This window comes from Trachypithecus francoisi, unplaced genomic scaffold, assembly GCF_009764315.1.
Source record: "Trachypithecus francoisi isolate TF-2019V2 unplaced genomic scaffold, Tfra_2.0 Lachesis_group15, whole genome shotgun sequence".
NCBI classification, from domain to species: domain Eukaryota; kingdom Metazoa; phylum Chordata; class Mammalia; order Primates; family Cercopithecidae; genus Trachypithecus; species Trachypithecus francoisi.
The window spans coordinates 84646283-84665305 of record NW_022681460.1 but is presented as its reverse complement, the minus strand read 5'-3'; the positions used below and the strand labels follow the sequence as shown (position 1 = coordinate 84665305).

At 38.7% G+C, this 19023-nt stretch overlaps 1 protein-coding gene across 1 annotated transcript in view; it reads right to left on the bottom strand.

Moving 5' to 3' along the window:
* The window catches only part of MOXD1 (monooxygenase DBH like 1), a 107277-nt gene that overhangs the window by 30812 nt on the left and 57442 nt on the right, over positions 1-19023 (bottom strand). The window contains exons 5-6 of the mRNA XM_033235438.1: positions 3092-3271; positions 2722-2824 (exon numbers count right to left, since the gene is read on the bottom strand). Of these exons, the coding sequence (XP_033091329.1) occupies positions 2722-2824; positions 3092-3271 (283 nt within the window). The remainder of the gene's footprint in view (positions 1-2721; positions 2825-3091; positions 3272-19023) is intronic.

The following is a 19023-nucleotide window of genomic DNA, read 5'->3' as shown; positions in this document are numbered from 1 at the left end:
GTTATGTGACCTTGGGCAAGTGCTACGGTTAAATGTTTATCCCCTCCAAAAAGTATGTTTGAATGTTGTCAAAATTTAATGGCCATTGTGATGGTATTGAATGGTGAGATCTTTGAGAGGTGTCTAGGCCACGAGGGCTCTGCCCCTGTGATTCGATGAATGCCATTATTTCAGAAGTGGCTTTGTACTATCTTGCTCTCTTTACCCTTCCACCATGTGAAGCCTACTGCCATGTTATGACACAGTAAGAAGGCCCTCATCAGATGCCAGTACCTTGTACTAGTACTTCTCAGCTTCCAACACGGTGACGAATAAGTTTCTGTTCATTATAAACTATGTAACCTGTGTTATTCCGTTATAGCAGCACAGAACAGATGAAGACAGGAAATTACCTAAACTGTTTGCGCTTCAGTTTTCCAGTATGGAAAATGGCCATAATAGTAGCACTACTACCTCATAATGGTGATGTGTGGCTTGAACACGAAGTTCTAAGAGCAGTGTTTGGCACAAATGAGGTGCTCAATAAATGGCAACTAGTCACACATATAGTGGTCACACATCTACCAGGGTTTCAATCAATTGTTAAACAAATAAATCATAAAAATCAATTCTTCTCTTGTGCTATTATCAGTGCAGATACAAATGAGCATGATAATGTAGAACATCTATAGTGACCTAAGAATTTTCTCTGGACATATCTTGCAAAATTTTGTTTTGTGTTTTATATTTTTGGAATCTACCTCCTTATAATAGCTTGACAAAAAAAAATATAAGTAGAAATTTCAGGTGCATTTAGTATAGTTAGGTTCATTAGTTGCATTAGCTGTTTGGACCATTAATAGATAATCTAGTAAATAAAGTAATTTCTTAAGCAAATATAAAATGATTATTAAAAAACTTTTCTGGAAACATAAGTTAGTATTATGCTATATTTATACAAATAAAATTATTATAATCTAAAATTTGGTCTAATTATGTATATGAATAAAAATAGAAAGTACTAAAAATCCTGAGTTCTCTATTAACCTGTTAGGAAAATAAGCTTATGTTTCATTTTTACATTGAAACTATGAGAAAGTCAACTTAATTGACAACAGAGAAGGCAAATAAATTAAGCCTTCTACTTTTGTAATAAACACTAAAAGGAAGAAGTAGTTCACATGGAATTTCCAATTGGAGAAGTATTATACATTATATAGCATATTTATTCTATTAATAATTTAAAATCAAAAATGTAAAAATTTTTTAAAAGTTGCAATGTAAGACATATTCAATAATTAATCCCACTGCTATTGTGATGACAATTTTTATGTTTTATAGTTACATATGATTTCATGGAAAATCTAACTTTTAGAATTTATTAACAGGTTATTTTGCTTGGTTTATGAAAGTTTTAAACTTTATCATAGATTCATGGTTCAGAGTATGGGATATAATTGGTGGGTGGAAATTAAAGTGAATTCAGAGAGAAGCTATTTCCTATTAATTACTTTAGGATAAAAAAAGATACTTTATTGGCTTGCTCACAAATAGAATAGCTTAACACCTACTTTTATAGAAACATCACTCTTCAAATATCATACCACGTGTGCTCTCTTCAAAATCTATTATTCATGCTGCAGCAGCCAGTGTGTTCTTTTCAAAATACAAATCTCAATATTTGACTCCACTGTATCAAACTCTTCAATTGCTTCTCATTGTCTTCAGGGTAAAAATCCTTAACAGGCCCTACAAGATCTTAGATGGTCTGCTTCAGCCTTCCTCTGCAGGTTCATCGGCATCTTTCTTTACTGCACCCTAACCCTTCAGCATCTCCAATCACCCAGATGAACAGTTTGATTCTTTAACGAAGACTTTCTAGCCCATCCTCACCACCACACACCCCTGGCTGGATTAGGTCACTAATTAAATACTCTCATAGTGTCAGGTATCTCCTTTGGATCAACTGGCACACATATAATTTCATGTGATTGCTGTGATCATTTGATTGTTTCTCTTTCCCACTGGGCTATAATTTCCATGAGGGTGGGAACAGCATCTGTTTTTCACTCACATTATATCCTCAAGCACAGATCTGGCACATAGGTGGAGCTCAGTATTTGCTTAAAAATTGCATGAGTCAATACAAAATAACAACTTGGAGTTACTTCTGTTGATAATTTCGTGTTAAATCTATCACTGTTGGTATTTGGAATATCATACAAATGATTTCAGAAATCAAATGCACATCCTTACATTTCTTTACTTCAATATCATATTACACAGTGTCACTGCATAAGTACTTTTTGAGTATATCTATGATTTGCTTATCACACAACAAAATGCTTACACTTTTTAGTATAAGAAATGGTAACTTTTTCTTACGTGCAGTTAGAAAGAAAATGTTCCATAAACACCATGTACTGGGACTAACCTATATCACAAAGGAAAAGTCTATTACTCTACTTCCTGGTAGGTAGTATGCAAGTGTTTTTGTCAAGATTAGTGACTGCATGTGCTCATTTACCTGGTTTGGTGCTGGTTAATGCCTGCTGTTACAGTATAATTATAAACAGTACCCACTTTCACTTCTAAAAGTCTCCTAATTTGAATGACAAATGTATAGGTTAATTCTTTCTAGCATTGGCTTCTATTTTGTTTCAGCTCTGTTAAAGACAAGACTTATGAGGTACAAAACTTTTTATAAAAACCATAGGTAAAATATATGAACAATAAACTCACCTTCCTCATAAGTGGGATTGTCATAATGGACTTCTAGGAGCACATAATGCGGATCTAATGGAGTGCCGAGGGATAATCCAACATGAGGTGGATAAGAAAAGCCCTAAATATGGAAAATGCCATGAGACAGTGTCCCGTGAAAGTCCCTGAGAGCTCTATTCCACTCAAAAACCCGCCATCTTCAAGGATATTTCAACCCTCTGGGACCCCATTCATCTACAACTGATGAAATAAAATAAAAATAACTTAAAGAAAGGATCCCTTCCTATGAAAATGGAGTTAAGCCACCTTCACATCAAAAGTAGCGTTAGAGCTTTACTTCTAAGTATTAATTTACTTCTAAGTAATAATTATTAAACATTAGCCCCACCTCTCCACCAATAGCCCAGGCAAAAATCACGGTTTCACAGGTGAGGAACGCATCGGGCATGTTGGGGTGATAGCACTCGTGGCCGGACTCCAGAACACTGTCGTTAAAGTTGCTGCTGCACTGATAGAGCAGGATGTGGTGCACCAGACTCTCGTGGCCTCTCTGTATCACTGGCTCAACCTACGCGAACATAAATGAGAGGGAGGACACAATAAATAAAACCACCCTACAACATCCCACAACACACATGAAACTAGCATAAATTATTATCAGTTTCTCAAAGGGATATTCTTCTCAATTATGTCAAGGTTGTGTACTTCAAGTCTAATTTGTTCTGGAGATAGTGACAATGGTAAAGATAATGATGATGACAATGGCAACAACAAAGATGAGATAACCATTTACTCCAAGAAACAGGACTCTACTAATCGGCTTTTTTGGTTGTTAATTCACTGTCGTGTCCCTTGCCCATTCTGCGGAGCAATTGTTTTGAAACTTGCTTGCTTTCTCCCAGGCTGCTCTTCCTCTTCCTCCTTCTTACTTTTTTTTTTTTTAATTATACTTTAAGTTCTACGGTACGTGTGCACAACATGCAGGTTTGTTACATATGTATACATGTGCCATGTTGGTGTGCTGCACCCATTAACTCGTCATTTACATTAGGTGTATCTCCTAATGCTATCCTTCTTCCCTCCCCCCACCCCAAGACAGGCCCCAGTGTGTGATGTTTCCCTTCCTGTGTACAAGTGATCTCATTGTTCAATTCCCACCTATGAGTGAGAACATGTGGTGTTTGGTTTTCTGTCCTTGTGATAGTTTGCTGAGAATGATGGTTTCCAGCTTCATCCATGTCCCTACAAAGGACATGAACTCATCCTTTTTTATGGCAGGATAGTATTCCATGGTGTATACGTGCCACATTTTCTTAATCTAGTTTATCATTGATGGGCATTTGGGTTGGTTCCAAGTCTTTGCTATTGTGAATAGTGCCGCAATAAACATACGTGAGCATGTGTCCTTATAGCATTTTTTTTCCACATAGAAAAAAAAGAAGTCAAGGCTGTGGGCACAAACGCTCTTAGTCTCCATCTCTTCCACCTCAAAATGTTATCTTTACCCATCCCTACCAGAGGTAAGAGGTGAGATCTCATTCATCTCTATAAATGCATGGTGCTGAGAAGGCGGCTAGGGTTCAATCATTTTTATTGATGATTTTATCATCAATAAAATTCAAGAAGAATTAAACTGTAAACTGACCTCCAGATTACAAATTGAAGGTATAGCCTAAAACACGAGGATTTCCTAAGAAAATGAATCCACCCATGAAACAACAAGGAAATTTGCTGCAAGTTTCCTTGCACATTTTATTTTTATTTGAATGATTAAGATCAAAAGCCAATAACAATTTTATTATTAGAATTTGGAAGGGAAAAAATAAAACATTGTTAGCTATGTGCTCTTGTGACACTGCTCAAGTTAAAAGAGGAAAACTAGAAACAAGGAGAATGGGCAGTGAAATTGGTCCTAATGTGGAAAGCGTGATCTACATGAACATGATCCTTCCACTGTTTGCTCTGTTAGTTCCCTTCATAACAATATCCGCTTTAGTCCAAGAACCTAGGAATCAACTCAGAATGAGCGAAGCACACCCTAACATCCCAGAGATTCTATATGCAGACCAAATGGAGCCTTGTACTTGGTGTAAGTGGGCTGTAGGTGTTGGGATCACTTAGAGCAGAGGTCCCCAATCCAGTACTGGTCCGTGGCCTGTTAGGAACTAGGCCGCACAGCAGGAGGTGAGCAGTGGGCAAGTGAGCAAAGGTTCATCTGTATTTATGGCTGCTCCCCAACACTGACATTACCGCCTGAGCTCCACCTCCTGTCAGATCAGTAGTGGCATTAGATTCTCATAGGAGTGCATATGCACATTCTCATAACTGCATGTGAGGGATCTAGGTGGCGTGCTCTTTACGAGACTCTAATGCCTGATGATCTGAGGTGGAACAGTTTCATCTCAAAACCAACTCCCCCATCCTCCAGTCCATGGAAAAACTGTCTTCCATGAAACCAGTTACCTGTCGCCAAAAAGGCTAGGGACCACTGAGTTCCAGGGTTCCTTTTTTTTGTTTGTTTTGCCCTAGGAGTTCTTTGAATCTTTGTTCAGCTGGTAAAGAAGCTCTGGTGTGCTCCTAAATATCCAAGAGTTTAGCCTTAGAGTTCATCAACACTTCTGTGTTTAGTCCTAACTACTCAAATTCAGGCACTGCCTTTTGAAATCTTTGCTTACTCTCTACTTTCAGCATGCACATTTACATGAAGCATTTTCAGCTGTTTTCTCCTATGGGTTTGTTTTCCATTTTCTCCATAGTTTTTCTCTTTTCTGTAGGAAAATATAAGCAAGAAGGGAAATGGTATGTAGTGGGTCGAGTCTGAATGGGCAGTCAAGGAATTCAAGTTTTTAAATCCAGTTTTCTTTTGTGTTACATAGTGAGTCATGGCACACCTAAGCCTCAGGTATATTTTCAACATCACATTCATGGAAAAAACATTGCACATGGTTTTGTCTGCACTTGTTTTGTCTCTAAAAGGTCATGAGCCCTGAAGGCAGAAACTTTTCTGTTTTGCTTGAAGAGGGTGGTTATTGTTCAAGCATGATTGCATAATAACAATGATTGCACAGAAGTATAACCCAGCATTTCTATAAGAATTTCATTTCTTTTTTTTTTTTCTTTTTTTTTTTTTTGAGACAGAGTCTCGCTCTGTCGCCCAGGCTGGAGTGCACTGGCGCGATCTCGGCTCACTGCAAGCTCCACCTCCTGGGTTTACGCCATTCTCCTGCCTCAGCCTCCCGAGTATCTGGGACTACAGGCGCCCGCCATCTCGCCCGGCTAGTTTTTTGTATTTTTTAGTAGAGACGGGGTTTCACCGTGTAGACCAGGATGGTCTCGATCTCCTGACCTCGTGATTATAAGAATTTCATTTCTATGTCTAGTTTGAGCCTCTGTCTGAGACTTGACGTTTTTGGGTTCCTCAGTCCTCCAAGGGGGACAGGGCACTGCTAAGATGTCAACAGTAAAATATTCAGGCACATGTGAGATTTTTGCTAAGTACCTCATAAGTTCAGGCAGAACCTTAAGGTTGTACTGAGCTCTACAAGGTAGGTCTTGGAAAGAAGCCGTTAGGGCAAAGGAGAGTTGGTTACTGTCACGACAGTTTCAGGAACTAGTGGCTTTCACTGAAGAGTGGGAAGAGGGAGTTAAGAGTGTGTGATGCTGGGTGGTGCTTGACTTTGGGGAACTTCAAATAAACAGTTTGAAAAAAACTTTTAAGAACAAGTGGTTTTTTTTTTTTTTTTTGTCTTCATAGGAAGTGCTAAAACTAACACCAAACTGCAAAGCTACCAATTTATCCCTGGAATAATAATAACATCTGTCTTTTATTTAGACTTACTATCTACTAGCCACATATGAATCATTCTATGTATTTCACTTAATATTTACAACAAATCTATAAGAAAGATGTTATAACCTCATCTTACAGATTTACTGAAACTCAGAGATTAGACAACAAGCTCAAAGTACCACAGCTGGGAAATGGTAGACGAGATTTTAAACCAGGCTGGTCTGACCCCAAAATCTGTACTTTTCTACTGGCTACACGTTATCGCAGGAAGCATGTTGGAGATGCATCAAGGACCCTGGAAGTTACTGCCAGTGGGAGGGAGAATGAAAGGCTTCAGTAAGGCAAGTTGCTGACAGCTGTCATCAACAAGGGTGATGACCTCAGGAGCCAATGCCAGAAGGTGCTTCTAGAAGCCATTAGCAGGGACCACCACATGCTGATGCCCTCAGAGGTGCAGTGCCAGACTGGGAGTCTTACACCTGGGGGAAGGGGCTCCTGGACTCCCTGCCACTCTGGTCCCAGTGCCCCTTGGCCTCTAGGATGAGAAAGACAGACCCATGGCCTTTCAAGGTGTTCCTTCCTAAAAAGGACAAATATCAAGGCTTCTCTCTGAAACCTGATGAGGGCTTCAAGAAGAATTAAACTGTAATCTGACTTTCAGATTACACATTGAGGGAGCAGTCTAAAACATGAGGATTTCCTAAGCAAAAACATCAACCCATAAAACAACAAGGAAACTTGCTGCAAACTTGGGTACTGATCACGGGAGGAGAGGATAAAAAGGCTTGGAAGAAGCAAGCCCTTGGCAAAATAGAAAGGATGTGAGCAAAGAGAGGGAAAAAAGAAAGAAAAGGAAGTGCTTGGAAATGATATGTAAGGATAAATATAAATTATGAGGCTGATAATATGGGAGAAAAAATTACCTGATTATCAAACTCCTGAAAAATAGAAGAATAATTTCTAGAGAGGAAATGTTCAGACCACCATGGGGATATTAAGTGAGACACCAAGAATGTTCCTTACGGATGGACATAACCTGTTTAGTGGAAGGTACAACTCGAGGAAATGGGAGTACTTTGATCAGTGCAGGACAGGGCCATTGGCTCAAATGTTTAGCACAGGATAGGATTTCCCACAACGCTTCACGCCATGCTTAGAGAGCCTGATGAAGCCAGGGCACTGCTACCAATTCCCTAATGGAGGCTGCTCATTATTTTGCACTCCCACAACAAGTTCTACAAACATTTTAAGCAGTCAACAAACTTGTGTTTTAAACTCTGTTATGATATTCTTCTTTGGCCAAGGCACTGTCTGAGGAAGCAGAGTGAGGCACACACAGAGCTCCATGCCCCCTCCTGCCTGTTGGCTGAATGCGGCATTAACCCGACTTTCTGATGTGCTGGGCAACCGTCCACAGAAAAGACAAGACTTCTACTTTTGCATTACTACATTATTTATAATGATGATAGAGTTATACATTTTTAAATTAAAAATACTAAGACTTTAAAGTATCAGTATATTAAAGAGTAGCACTTAAAAAGTGTTCCTTATTCTGGTTACTTCACATATTCACATTATTATCACAATCACAGCAGGAGTGCCAAGAGTTGCCTCTATTCAAAAATATTAAAATTGTAGGAATTATTAAAGAAAGTCATGGCCATAGAAAGTATATAAATATAGATATATTGGTATTTCTGATACTGGAATGAACATTTAATTTAATCTTGCTTGTAGCCTGGCTATATGATGGCAGAAGAAATAAATAAAAAGAAATATAAAGCAGTACATACGGAAGTGGAGGCAAGACACAAACGTGGAAATTCCCCTGATGACATCAAATTGTGTTACTGATCCCACATTCTTCTACAAAGGTGGGGTGTACAGACCCAGAATGGTGACAGGCCTGTGAGCTTACCTTCCTATGGCAAAACAGACCAAGCAAGGAGGGCCTGGCAGCTGTTACAATCTGTAACTGCTGTACGTATTAAAGGAACAGCCCAGAAACCAGAACACAGATAGAAAGGGAAAGACTTCAACCTGAAAGAATCTTTTAAAGAGGAAAACAGTCTCCTCTGTTAGATCAAGTAACTGGAGCTTTCAGATACACTTGAGGTATCTTAGCAAGAAAAGAAGAGAACAACAATAAACAGTTACTCAAGAGTAGCCAAAACCAAGGTGGAAATTAACATTGACCATAAAGTTTACCTTGGCAATGACCATTTTTCCTAACCTCATCCTCTCTTCTTACGCACTTTATCCAGGTCAAGTATGTCTAACATAGCCCCTGCAGCACAAAGAGTGCTTAATAACTATTTATTGAATTGAAATAAAATGAATACAACCCTTTCCATGAAGCCAACATCAATGAGGCTGAATCACTAAATTCATTTGCCTCTTAGTTTCTTGGTTATCTCCACTATACTGCATCCCACTTCAGCTACAGAATCCCATTGTCACACCCTGTCCTTGTAATTGTCCATGAGTACATTACCTCTGAAATTCTCTTTCTGTGAATTCTGTGAAAGTGTTCCTGTTAGCTCTTTAGTGTTAACTGATTTAGTGCGTAAGCTGATTTAGTGCGACTAATCAGCTGTGGGACATGCCATAAGTAAGTCACATGGTAATAGCTCTGCTTCCCATCCAGCTCTAGTCTAAATTCTGTGAAAGTGTTCCTGTTAGAAATGGTGGGAGAGGAAACCATTTCTATCCACTCTATAGTTTCCTGAGGGCAGAGCTGGGGAGATGGAATTTGATGCAAAGAACACAATATGATTGAAAAAATCTTAAATGTCAGCAACTCATTCTATATATTCATTTTTTACAATGTAGAAAGTAATGAAATGATTCAAAGAATCTACACTTGGTGACATCTTATTCTACTTAACTTGAGCTATACAGGGTGGGATGAGACATAGAGAACCCAAGACCAAGTGACTGAGTATATCGGTAAGTCCAAAAAATTCTGTGTGTTGCAGAATTCCCTAGAACTTAGAACAAAGAAAATGTTTCAGAATTTGAGGCAAGAAAATCTTAGGGGAAATGTATATTTCCCTTCAGTGACTGAAAAAATGAGATCTTTGACAAAACTGTGCCTACATGCTGACCTCTCTTCACCAGCACCTACCCTGAAAACAGATTCAGTTCAGAAACGGCTTTTCATGAAAGACACCGAGTATTGGCAAACAAAAATCCGTATGGTTTTGGAGGCTTCAAATAGCCAATTACCTAAAACAATAATGCTGGCTGAAAGAAACTTTTTTTTTTTTTTTTTTGCTTGATTCCCCTGTGCTGGGTCGAACAGCGTCTCCTGAAAATTCATGTTTACCTTGAACCTCAGAAGGGGACCTTATTTGAAAATAGGGTTTTTGCAGATGTAATTGGTTGAGAGGAGATCATACTGGATTAGGGTAGGATCTAAATCCAATGACTTGTGTCTTTATGAGAGAAAGGAGAGGGAGGTTCAAACACAGATACGTACAGAGACAGGATGGAGGCATGAAGATGGAGGTGGATGTTGGAGTGTTGCTGCCACAAGCCAAGGAATGTTAGAAGCTACCAGAAGCTGGAAGAGGCAAGGAAGGGGACCTTTTGGAAGGAAGTTGGCCCTGCCTATATCTTGATTTCAGACTCCTGATCTCCAGAGCTGTGAGAGAATAAATTTCTGCTGTTTCAAGCTATTCAGCTTGCAGTCATTTATTATAGCAGTCCTAGGAAATTCATACATTCTCAATTTTCTACCACAAACTAATAATTTGGAGGTTTGTACATTTATACCTAGGTCATGGTTGTCCCTGTCATTGTTTGTGACACAAACTCATCACAAATACACATTTCTCACACATGACTGAAGTTAAATAGGTTTTTTTAAATTTATAGCTCAATATATATGTGTCAAGCTTTAGTTATTAATTTTGGGGGTAAAGCTGGAGCAAGTACCTTTCTTGTCTTGTCTGATTATACTCAGCAAAATGTGAGAAACACAGAGGTTACTAGCGCCCCTTTGAACAATTTTCCTGTACTCATTCTTCCAACTCTACCCATTTAACCTGTGGCTCCTTGCCTGTTAAAACATGACTGGACAAGTGGAACACAGCTCTTCAAAAACAACTTGCAATTCAATAAATTCAAAGCTAAAACAAAAGGAGACAGGTGATGGGTGTAATCTATAATAAGCTGGAAATTTTCTAAATTCCCATCACTTTTCTTCCTGCCTGTTCTTGTTCCTGGCACCCAGCTTTATATACCCACCTGAGGCACAAGTTGCTGCCCACATAAAAGCCCGTAATCCATCTCTGAAAAAAGTTATCCAAAGGTCAGCTAGCTCCTAAAGTGATGCTGCCTATGGGAACATTTCAGCCAGAACTAACTGTGTAGATGGGTGAGCATATGATCATGCCGACATGCTCATGTGACAATGGGAGCACAGAGGTATCTGCCCCTCTCTCTCCGTGTCTCCTGCCATATCCTCATCCCTAACAGGAAGGGCTCTTTTAGCATGACAATATATCCTAGGTATGAGAGGCAACCAAAATTAAAAAGTGAATGGTATCTTTGCACCACAGACACTCCACTCTGAAGAAGGTAAGTGTGCAACGCAAACCCTGACTTGCTGATGTGGTGTCAGGGGGCCACAGTCAAAGGGCCACAGCATGAATGGACCTGTCAGCTAAAGCACACGAGGCGATGGCAAGAAGAGATGAAGTGGGAAAGAGACCAAGAAAAGGAAGTAAAAAGAGAAGAAATGAGGGCGAGGAGGCTTCTGGGAAATAACTCACCCCTTACTTCAATCCTGAATTCTCATGTGTCTACCATCTTCAAACACAACCTTGCCCTACCAGCCACAATTGGTCAGTTCAGGGAAGGGTGCCCAGCCTATCTTGGAACTTTTCCAACGATGAAAAAGAATTCAACCCCCTCTAAAAACTGAATATGTGTTGTGAGGCTCAGCAACCTCCAGGGATGATGTTTCTGAGCACATGAAAGAAGCCAGCATTCAGTGAGATACCATCAAGCAAGCATACAGAGAGGTACCAGAGACAAGATAAGACAGGTTTGGCAGAGTTCGAACACTTCACTGAAGCCGTTCCTGAAACCAGTTGCATCTCTGCCAACTGTGGTTTATTCACTCAAGTTTTCCTCTTAATAAATGAGTCGATACATTCCTTTCTTTTTCTGAAACTAGTTCAGCTTGGGTTTCTATTACTTGCAAATAAAAGTCCTAATTAACAATCTAACACAAATAAGTATAAATCGTCAATTCATCAATATGTATGTGCAATCATGCATGGCTACCTGACATATTTTTCTTCACATTGGAACATTGCCACATAAAATATTTTGCTTTTGTTTTACTTTTCCAGTTTATTTGCTATTCTTAATTGGACTGGTGTAAGTTAAAAATAAAGTTACTTCAGTAAATGCCCTTGAAGAGAGATATGTCGGGAGAGAATCACTTCCTCTACCCTACATACCAATGTCTTTCTCCCTTGCTTACTGATTTCTGAATTTCCACCTAGACACTTAGGATTAAAGCTGTTTGACTTGATGAATATGCAAGTACCCTTGGAAAGAGGTAACATGTTATGATTTACAGCCATTATTTTTAAATATGAGCGAATTAGGTCCTCTGGCCAAACACTTCAATAATATAAAAACAAAACAGAACATTACTTTTAAGACAGTTTATAACACAGCATGCTTAGTGTATATATTGTTGTTTGAATTTTTAATAGATTACTCATGAACTCTAAGGTACCTTCTGACCCTATATTAGCATATATATTAATTTTCAATTACTTGAGATATTCAATACACCAGAGATCACCTAGAACTTTATGAAATTTTAAAATTAACATATCTATGGCCAGCAAGAAGTAGTCAATTTTAAATTAATACATATATGGCCAGCAAGAAGTAGTAGTGTCCTGGAGGTCCCGTCTTGGCTGTGCGACTAATCAGCTGTGGGACATGCCATAAGTAAGTCACGTGGTAATAGCTCTGCTTCCCATCCAGCTCTAGTCTACATACAGACTAGATGAATATATACATTCATGTAATCCTCAAAACAACCTTATGTGTTAGGTAAAAGAATTACTCCACATTTCACAGATACAGAAAATAAAGCACATATAAGTTAAGAAACTTGCCCAAGTGTCACAGCCCAGATTTGATTTCAGCAGTCTGGATCGAGAAGGTGCTCCTAACCACCACATGATATACTCGTATCTTTATTACCAGGATCACAGATGGGATAGTATCAGTGATCTATCAAGAACATTTCAGACCCCTGGAGCTTTTTCTGTGAACCCACCACCCATGTTCTGTTCTAAGTTTCTCATTTCTAATCACTTGCATCTGCAACTTTCCTCGGAGGACTATCTTGCAGAGAGCTAGTGCCACAAAATACACATTCCTCTGGGGTAGGTGAAAGGTATGGGGATGGGAATGTCCGGCAACCTTGCCCATATGGGATATGTTCTCCATGGGTTTGGGTTGAGGCTGGAACTGCAACAGAATCACACTCTTGCTCAGCTTCTTCTTCCCTAGCCTTACTCTCCCTACCAGCCAACCCCCGACCCAGTGTTTTCTCCTGGCACTTCCTTAGTAAATCAATTGTACATAAATCCATGTCTCATGGGGCTACATTTCAAATAAGACAAGCAGCATAATGGTGGAATATTTTTCTGGGACACATTTTATTGGGTTTGATTCATGATTTATTATTTTCTGTCTCCATTCCTTTGTTGTTTAACTTCTCAGTTCCTTTAGGAGTAAATTAGTGATAACGAGGCTTACTTACAAGACTATTTAAGCATTCAATGGCCGGTCCATGTGAAGTGACAGATACCTTGTAGGTGCTCAAACAATAGTACTAGTATTACTATCTTAAGTTGGATCCTGAGTTTTTAAATGCAATTTTAACATTTTACCCTCACAGACAACAAGCAAATCTATACAAGTAATCCATTCTCAAGTTCCAATATTTCAAAATCTAATTTTAAGGCTTGTATGTCACAAATATTCAGGCAAAAATATTTCCATAAATATTAATGTTATTGCAAACTATGTAATCATGAAATATATATTGAGGTGTGTGCTATCTCCATATATTAAAGATTTGATTTTCTAATTTTTATGCATAAGATTTAGCTATATTTTCTCTACAGAGATCTTTTCCTGAAATATGGCATCCCTCTTTTCTCAAAGAAAACTTATCTACATTCACTCATGTATGTTTATAGTTTTAAGTATAACTTTTCCTTATCATTTTGATTTAAAAGTGTTTTCTTTCAAGTGGTCTTTCTATGAATGAATGAATATTCATTCATGGACTCAACTGGCAACTCCCCACCCGCCAACAAAAGCCCCACCTATATCTATATACTATGTGCTGTTTGTTAGGTGGTGAGGGAGGAAACAATGATGCATCACACATGAATCTGACAGTCTTATGGGTCAAATTCTAGAACAGTAGAGAAGCTAAGGCTAGAGAATAATCATTTTCTATTGCCTTTCAGCATTAGTTCCTCAATATTTTCCTATGAGGAATCCTGAACTTCCGAGCTACAGCTTTTGGCTAAGAATGATCCCCAACTTCCTTGGGTGGCCTAAACTCAATTATGTAATCTCATCCTTGATATAAGCTGAAATTGATCCAATCACAAGGAATCTGTAGATTTCTACATGGTAGCTAAAAGCTATCCTCTCCTTTCGCCTGGATGTGAAAGAGAAACTGTGTTACATCAGAAGTCTGTGCTGCCATTTCTCTACCATGAGGCAAAATAGCCTAAGGATGAAGACAATACAATATTACAATATTAAGGGCAAGCTCAAAATGAAGCTACAGCTCTTTTTTTTTTTTTTTTTTTCTGTAATGGAGTCTCACTCTGTCACCCAGGCTACAGTGCAGTGGCATGATCTCGGCTCACTGCAACCTCCGCTTCCCAGTTTCAAGTAATTCTCCTGGCTCAGCCTGCCGAGTAGCTGGGATTACAGGCACGCACCACCACACCCGGCTAATTTTTGTATTTTTAGTAGCGACGGGGTTTCACTGTGTTGGCCAGGCTGGTCTCAAACTGGCTGGTCTCGAACTCCTGACCTTGTGATCTGCCCGCCTCAGCTTCTCAAAGTGCTGGGATTACAGGTGTGAGCCACCGCACCCGGCCAAAGCTATAGATCTTGAAATATCATGAATCTCTAGGCTAAGGGATTTGCTTCAAATAAATCCAAGCAACACTCAGTTGAAATAAAAATGGGTTTGATGATGTTAACAACTGTCAATGACAATTATTTTCTTCAATCACCCTTCATTTGTTTCTTCCCCTTTTCAGACAAGGAATGAAAGCTGAGGTGACTGCTCAAATCTGGATTAACCCATTTCTTTTTTTTTTTTTTTTTTTGAGGCGGAGTCTCGCTCTGTCGCCCGGACTGGAGTGCAGTGGCCGGATCTCAGCTCACTGCAAGCTCCGCCTCCCGGGTTTACGCCATTCTCCTGCCTCAGCCTCCCGAGTAGCTGGGACTACAGGCGCCCGCCACCTCGCACGGCTAGTTTTTTTTTTTTTTTGTATTTTTAGTAGAGACGGGGTTTCACCGTGTTAGCCAGGATGGTCTCGATCTCCTGACCTCGTGATCCGCCCGTCTCGGCCTCCCAAAGTGCTGGGATTACAGGCTTGAGCCACCGCGCCCGGCCTTAACCCATTTCTTGTTTGCCCTGAGAAACGAGTACTGGCAGCAAGCTACATTTTTTTTTTTTTTTTCTAAACGAGAAATGGGTTAAGGTAGAAATTTTGTTAATTCAGCTATCTGGAAAAATATACATATAAAACAAAGCATTCCCAAAATAGCTAATATCTAAGCCTGGTTCTATAATGTGCTTGAAAAACAATGTTTTGAAGAGAACAATGAGTATTTAGAACATGTTAAAACAAACAGACTCATCTTGTTTCCCATTTCTCATCTTCAAAATGTCCTTTAAGTTGCTTTATAGTCACAGCTATTATCCTAATCCACATCTCTCATTAATCCTATAGGAATTATATCAGTAGTCATCTACTTATATTCTTGGATGTTGCTATTGGTATGTGTCCCCCAAAAATTCTTACTTTGAAATTTAATCATCACTGTGATAGTATTAAGAGGTAGGGTCTTTAAGAGGTGATTACATGGATGGGATTAGGGCTGTTATGAAAGGGTTTGAGACACTGAGTTCATTCTCATGCCCGTCTATTTTCTACTATGTGAGGACACAGCAACAAGGTGCCATCTTGGAATCAGACAATAACCTTCACCAGACAGCAGACACCAATGACAGTGCCTTGACCTTGAACTTCCCAGCCTCCAGAACTGTAAGAAATACATTTCTGTTCTTTATACATTACCCAGTGTAAAGTATTTTGTTATAGCAACACAGACTAAGACAGATGTTTAGTAACTTGCCTTTTGGAGAACACTCTATATCCCAAGCGGATGATCTTCCCAAATCAGCACTTTTCACCTTGTTAATCTGACCAGTCATATTCAATGGCTCCACACTGCCCATCCTATAGCTGATAAAGGCAACACTTCTTTTTCTGACATTCAGGGCCCACTGTCATTAGCTGCATGTTACCCCATGGTCCCATATGCATGAATTCCAGTCACAGAAATCCCTTCCCTTTATGCACTATGTTCATTCTTACACTCATGATTTCATTCATGCTGTTTTCCTCATCCAATAAGTCCCCCTTATGCAACTTTGCTTATTTAAATCCTATTCATTTTTGAAAGCTCAAGTTTTGTTTTCCCTGGATGCTTATTTGATTATTTTGGCTCACATTTGCCCTGTCTCTCTGAACTTCTTTCAGGAGGCAGTACTATGTGGTAGCTTAAAGTCAAAGACTTGCTTTGGAATCCAAAGTCTGCCCCTTACTAGCTGTGTGACCTGAGGCAAATTACTTAACCTTACTGAAACTCAGTTTCTTTAGTTATAATATAGAAATACAAATCAACTTTTTTTTCTTTGAGATGGAATCTCGCTCTGTTGCCCAAGCTGGAGTGCAGTGGTGTGATCTCGGCTCACTGCAACCTCTGCCTCTCAGATTCAAGTGATTCTCCTGCCTCAACCTCTCAAGTAGCTGGGATTACAGGCATGTGCCACAACATCAAGCTAATTTTATATTTTTAGTAGAGACAGAATTTCACCATGTTGGCCTGGCTGGTCTCAAACTCCTGACCTTGTGATCTGCCTCATCCTCCCAAAGTGTCAGGATTACAGGCGTGAGCCACCACGCCTGGCCCAAATCAACTTTTAATCTATTATAAAAATGAAAGCAGAAATGTGTCTAGCACATAATTTGTTGTAAACATTAGTTTAAAACTATACTCAGTTCTGTACAATTTATCACAGACATAACTTTTTTACTGAATGCAATTATTTCATATGCAAGTATTTTTCTCCTTAGTTGGAGTAACAGCTCATTGTTTTACTACTTGCTGCCAATTCATTACCTGGGGCTGACTTTTTCAAAGCCTTTGTTATTTGTGTATGAGTGTCTGTGTGTGTATAATTAAGAAAACATAACATGAATATTAGATCTTGCCATTCTTTGACATGCTATTGCTTACATCTCTATACGTATGAGCTGTTTTTAAATGATAGATGAATTGATTTTTAGTTTAACCTGTATTTCAAATTCCAGCATTTCGTAGAGTCAAATGCACATACAGTTCATATAGAGTAGATATATATGATTTTGCTTTTTCATGCTGCAGAAAAAATGATTCAGTGAACTTTTCCAATAGTTTTTTGGGGGTTTTGTTTGTTTGTTTTGGTCAATACATGCACTTCAACTCAGCAATACATCAAAGGGGTGGGTATATCTGAATTTCTTCCAGACCTATGCAGGATAGATAGATGCACATGGACCAACATGTTTTATGGAGGAGGAAAAACTGCAGAAATGGGCAATATACAGGAACATAACCCCACATCACAGAACGACAAGGGAGACAGAACTATGCAGTAAACAAATGCATGAATACTACAACTTTATTTTATGTGACCCATCCTCCTATCCTGGGGAAGTAAAGATTAACAGAAGAAATTGAAAGCAACATTAAACTAAGGAAAGATAAGTAAACATTAAAGTACGAAAACAATGGAGAAATTATTTGCAACACTTACATCAAACAAAAGGTTTAATTCCCTTAATATAAAAAAATTCTGATAAAACAAGTCAAAAAACAAAATTGTGAAAATGGGCAAAGTACATGAATCAAAAGTTCATGGAAGGCTGGGCACGGTGGTGGCTCATGCCTGTAATCCCAGCACTTTGGGAGGCTTAGGTGGGCGGATCACCTGAGGTCGGGAGTTCAAGACCAGCCTGGCTAACATGGTAAAACCCCATTTCTACTAAAAATACAAAAATTAGCTGGGCATGGTGATGCACACCTGTAATGCCAGCTACTCAGGAGGCTGAGGCAGGAGAATCACTTGAACCCAGGAGGCGGAGGTTGCAGTGAGCCGAGATCACGTCACTGCACTCCAGCCTGGTCAACAGAGTGAGACTCTGTATTTAAAAAAAAAGAAAAAGAAAAAGAAAAAGAAAAGTTCGTGGAAAAGAGGTCTACATGGTTACAGAGAAAAAGGTGTTAAATAAATATATTGAATTAAATATACTGAAATGAAAACAACAATGACATACCTATCAGTTTGGCAATATTCTTCCATCAGATTGGCAACATTTAAAAAGTCTGTTAATAGGCAATTTGAATTGAAATAATATAATAGCATAGAACAGGAAAAAATTAATATTGCTAGTTAAATTATATTAAATTCAGATATTCATACAAGAATAAAATGGATCTATACATACTGAAGGGGAACATTTTCCAAAAGGTACTGTCAAATGTTAAAAGCAAGTGTCAAAATACATAGCTTAATCCTATCAGGATCTAAAAGTTAAAACAAGAAAGTTATATATACATACAAGATATATGAAGTTTTTTCTATATCTATAAAGAGGAAGGAATGAAAATATAAACAGAAATAGACATAAAGGTAGTGATTTCATATGTATAGATAATTTCAGAAAAAATATTAATGATGGCTTTATAAGGAGTGACACTTGAGCCATATTAATAGAAGTTAGGGAATTTTACTTTTCACTTTACAATCTTCTATATTTGAATTTTTACAGTGGGCAAATATTACTTTTATAGTGTATTTTTAAAAATTCTGGTTTCATCACTTACTAACTGAATAGTCCATGACAACTTGACTACTTAATTAACTGTATGAGTCTCTGTTTCCTACCACACAAGGTGATCATGAAGATTGCATGAGATAGAAAATTCCACACAGGACAAGAAAGTCTTTTTAGTAAATGACCTGAGGTCAGCTGGTTATTCATACGGGGGAAAAAATCAGTCTTGACTCTGATAGCAGCAGGAAGCAGACAAATTCCTAGGCAGATAGGGGCAGGTCCCTGATGACACCTGACCTTCAAACTAAAGACAATTTAAAGCCTGAAAACCAAGCCACAAGTCTT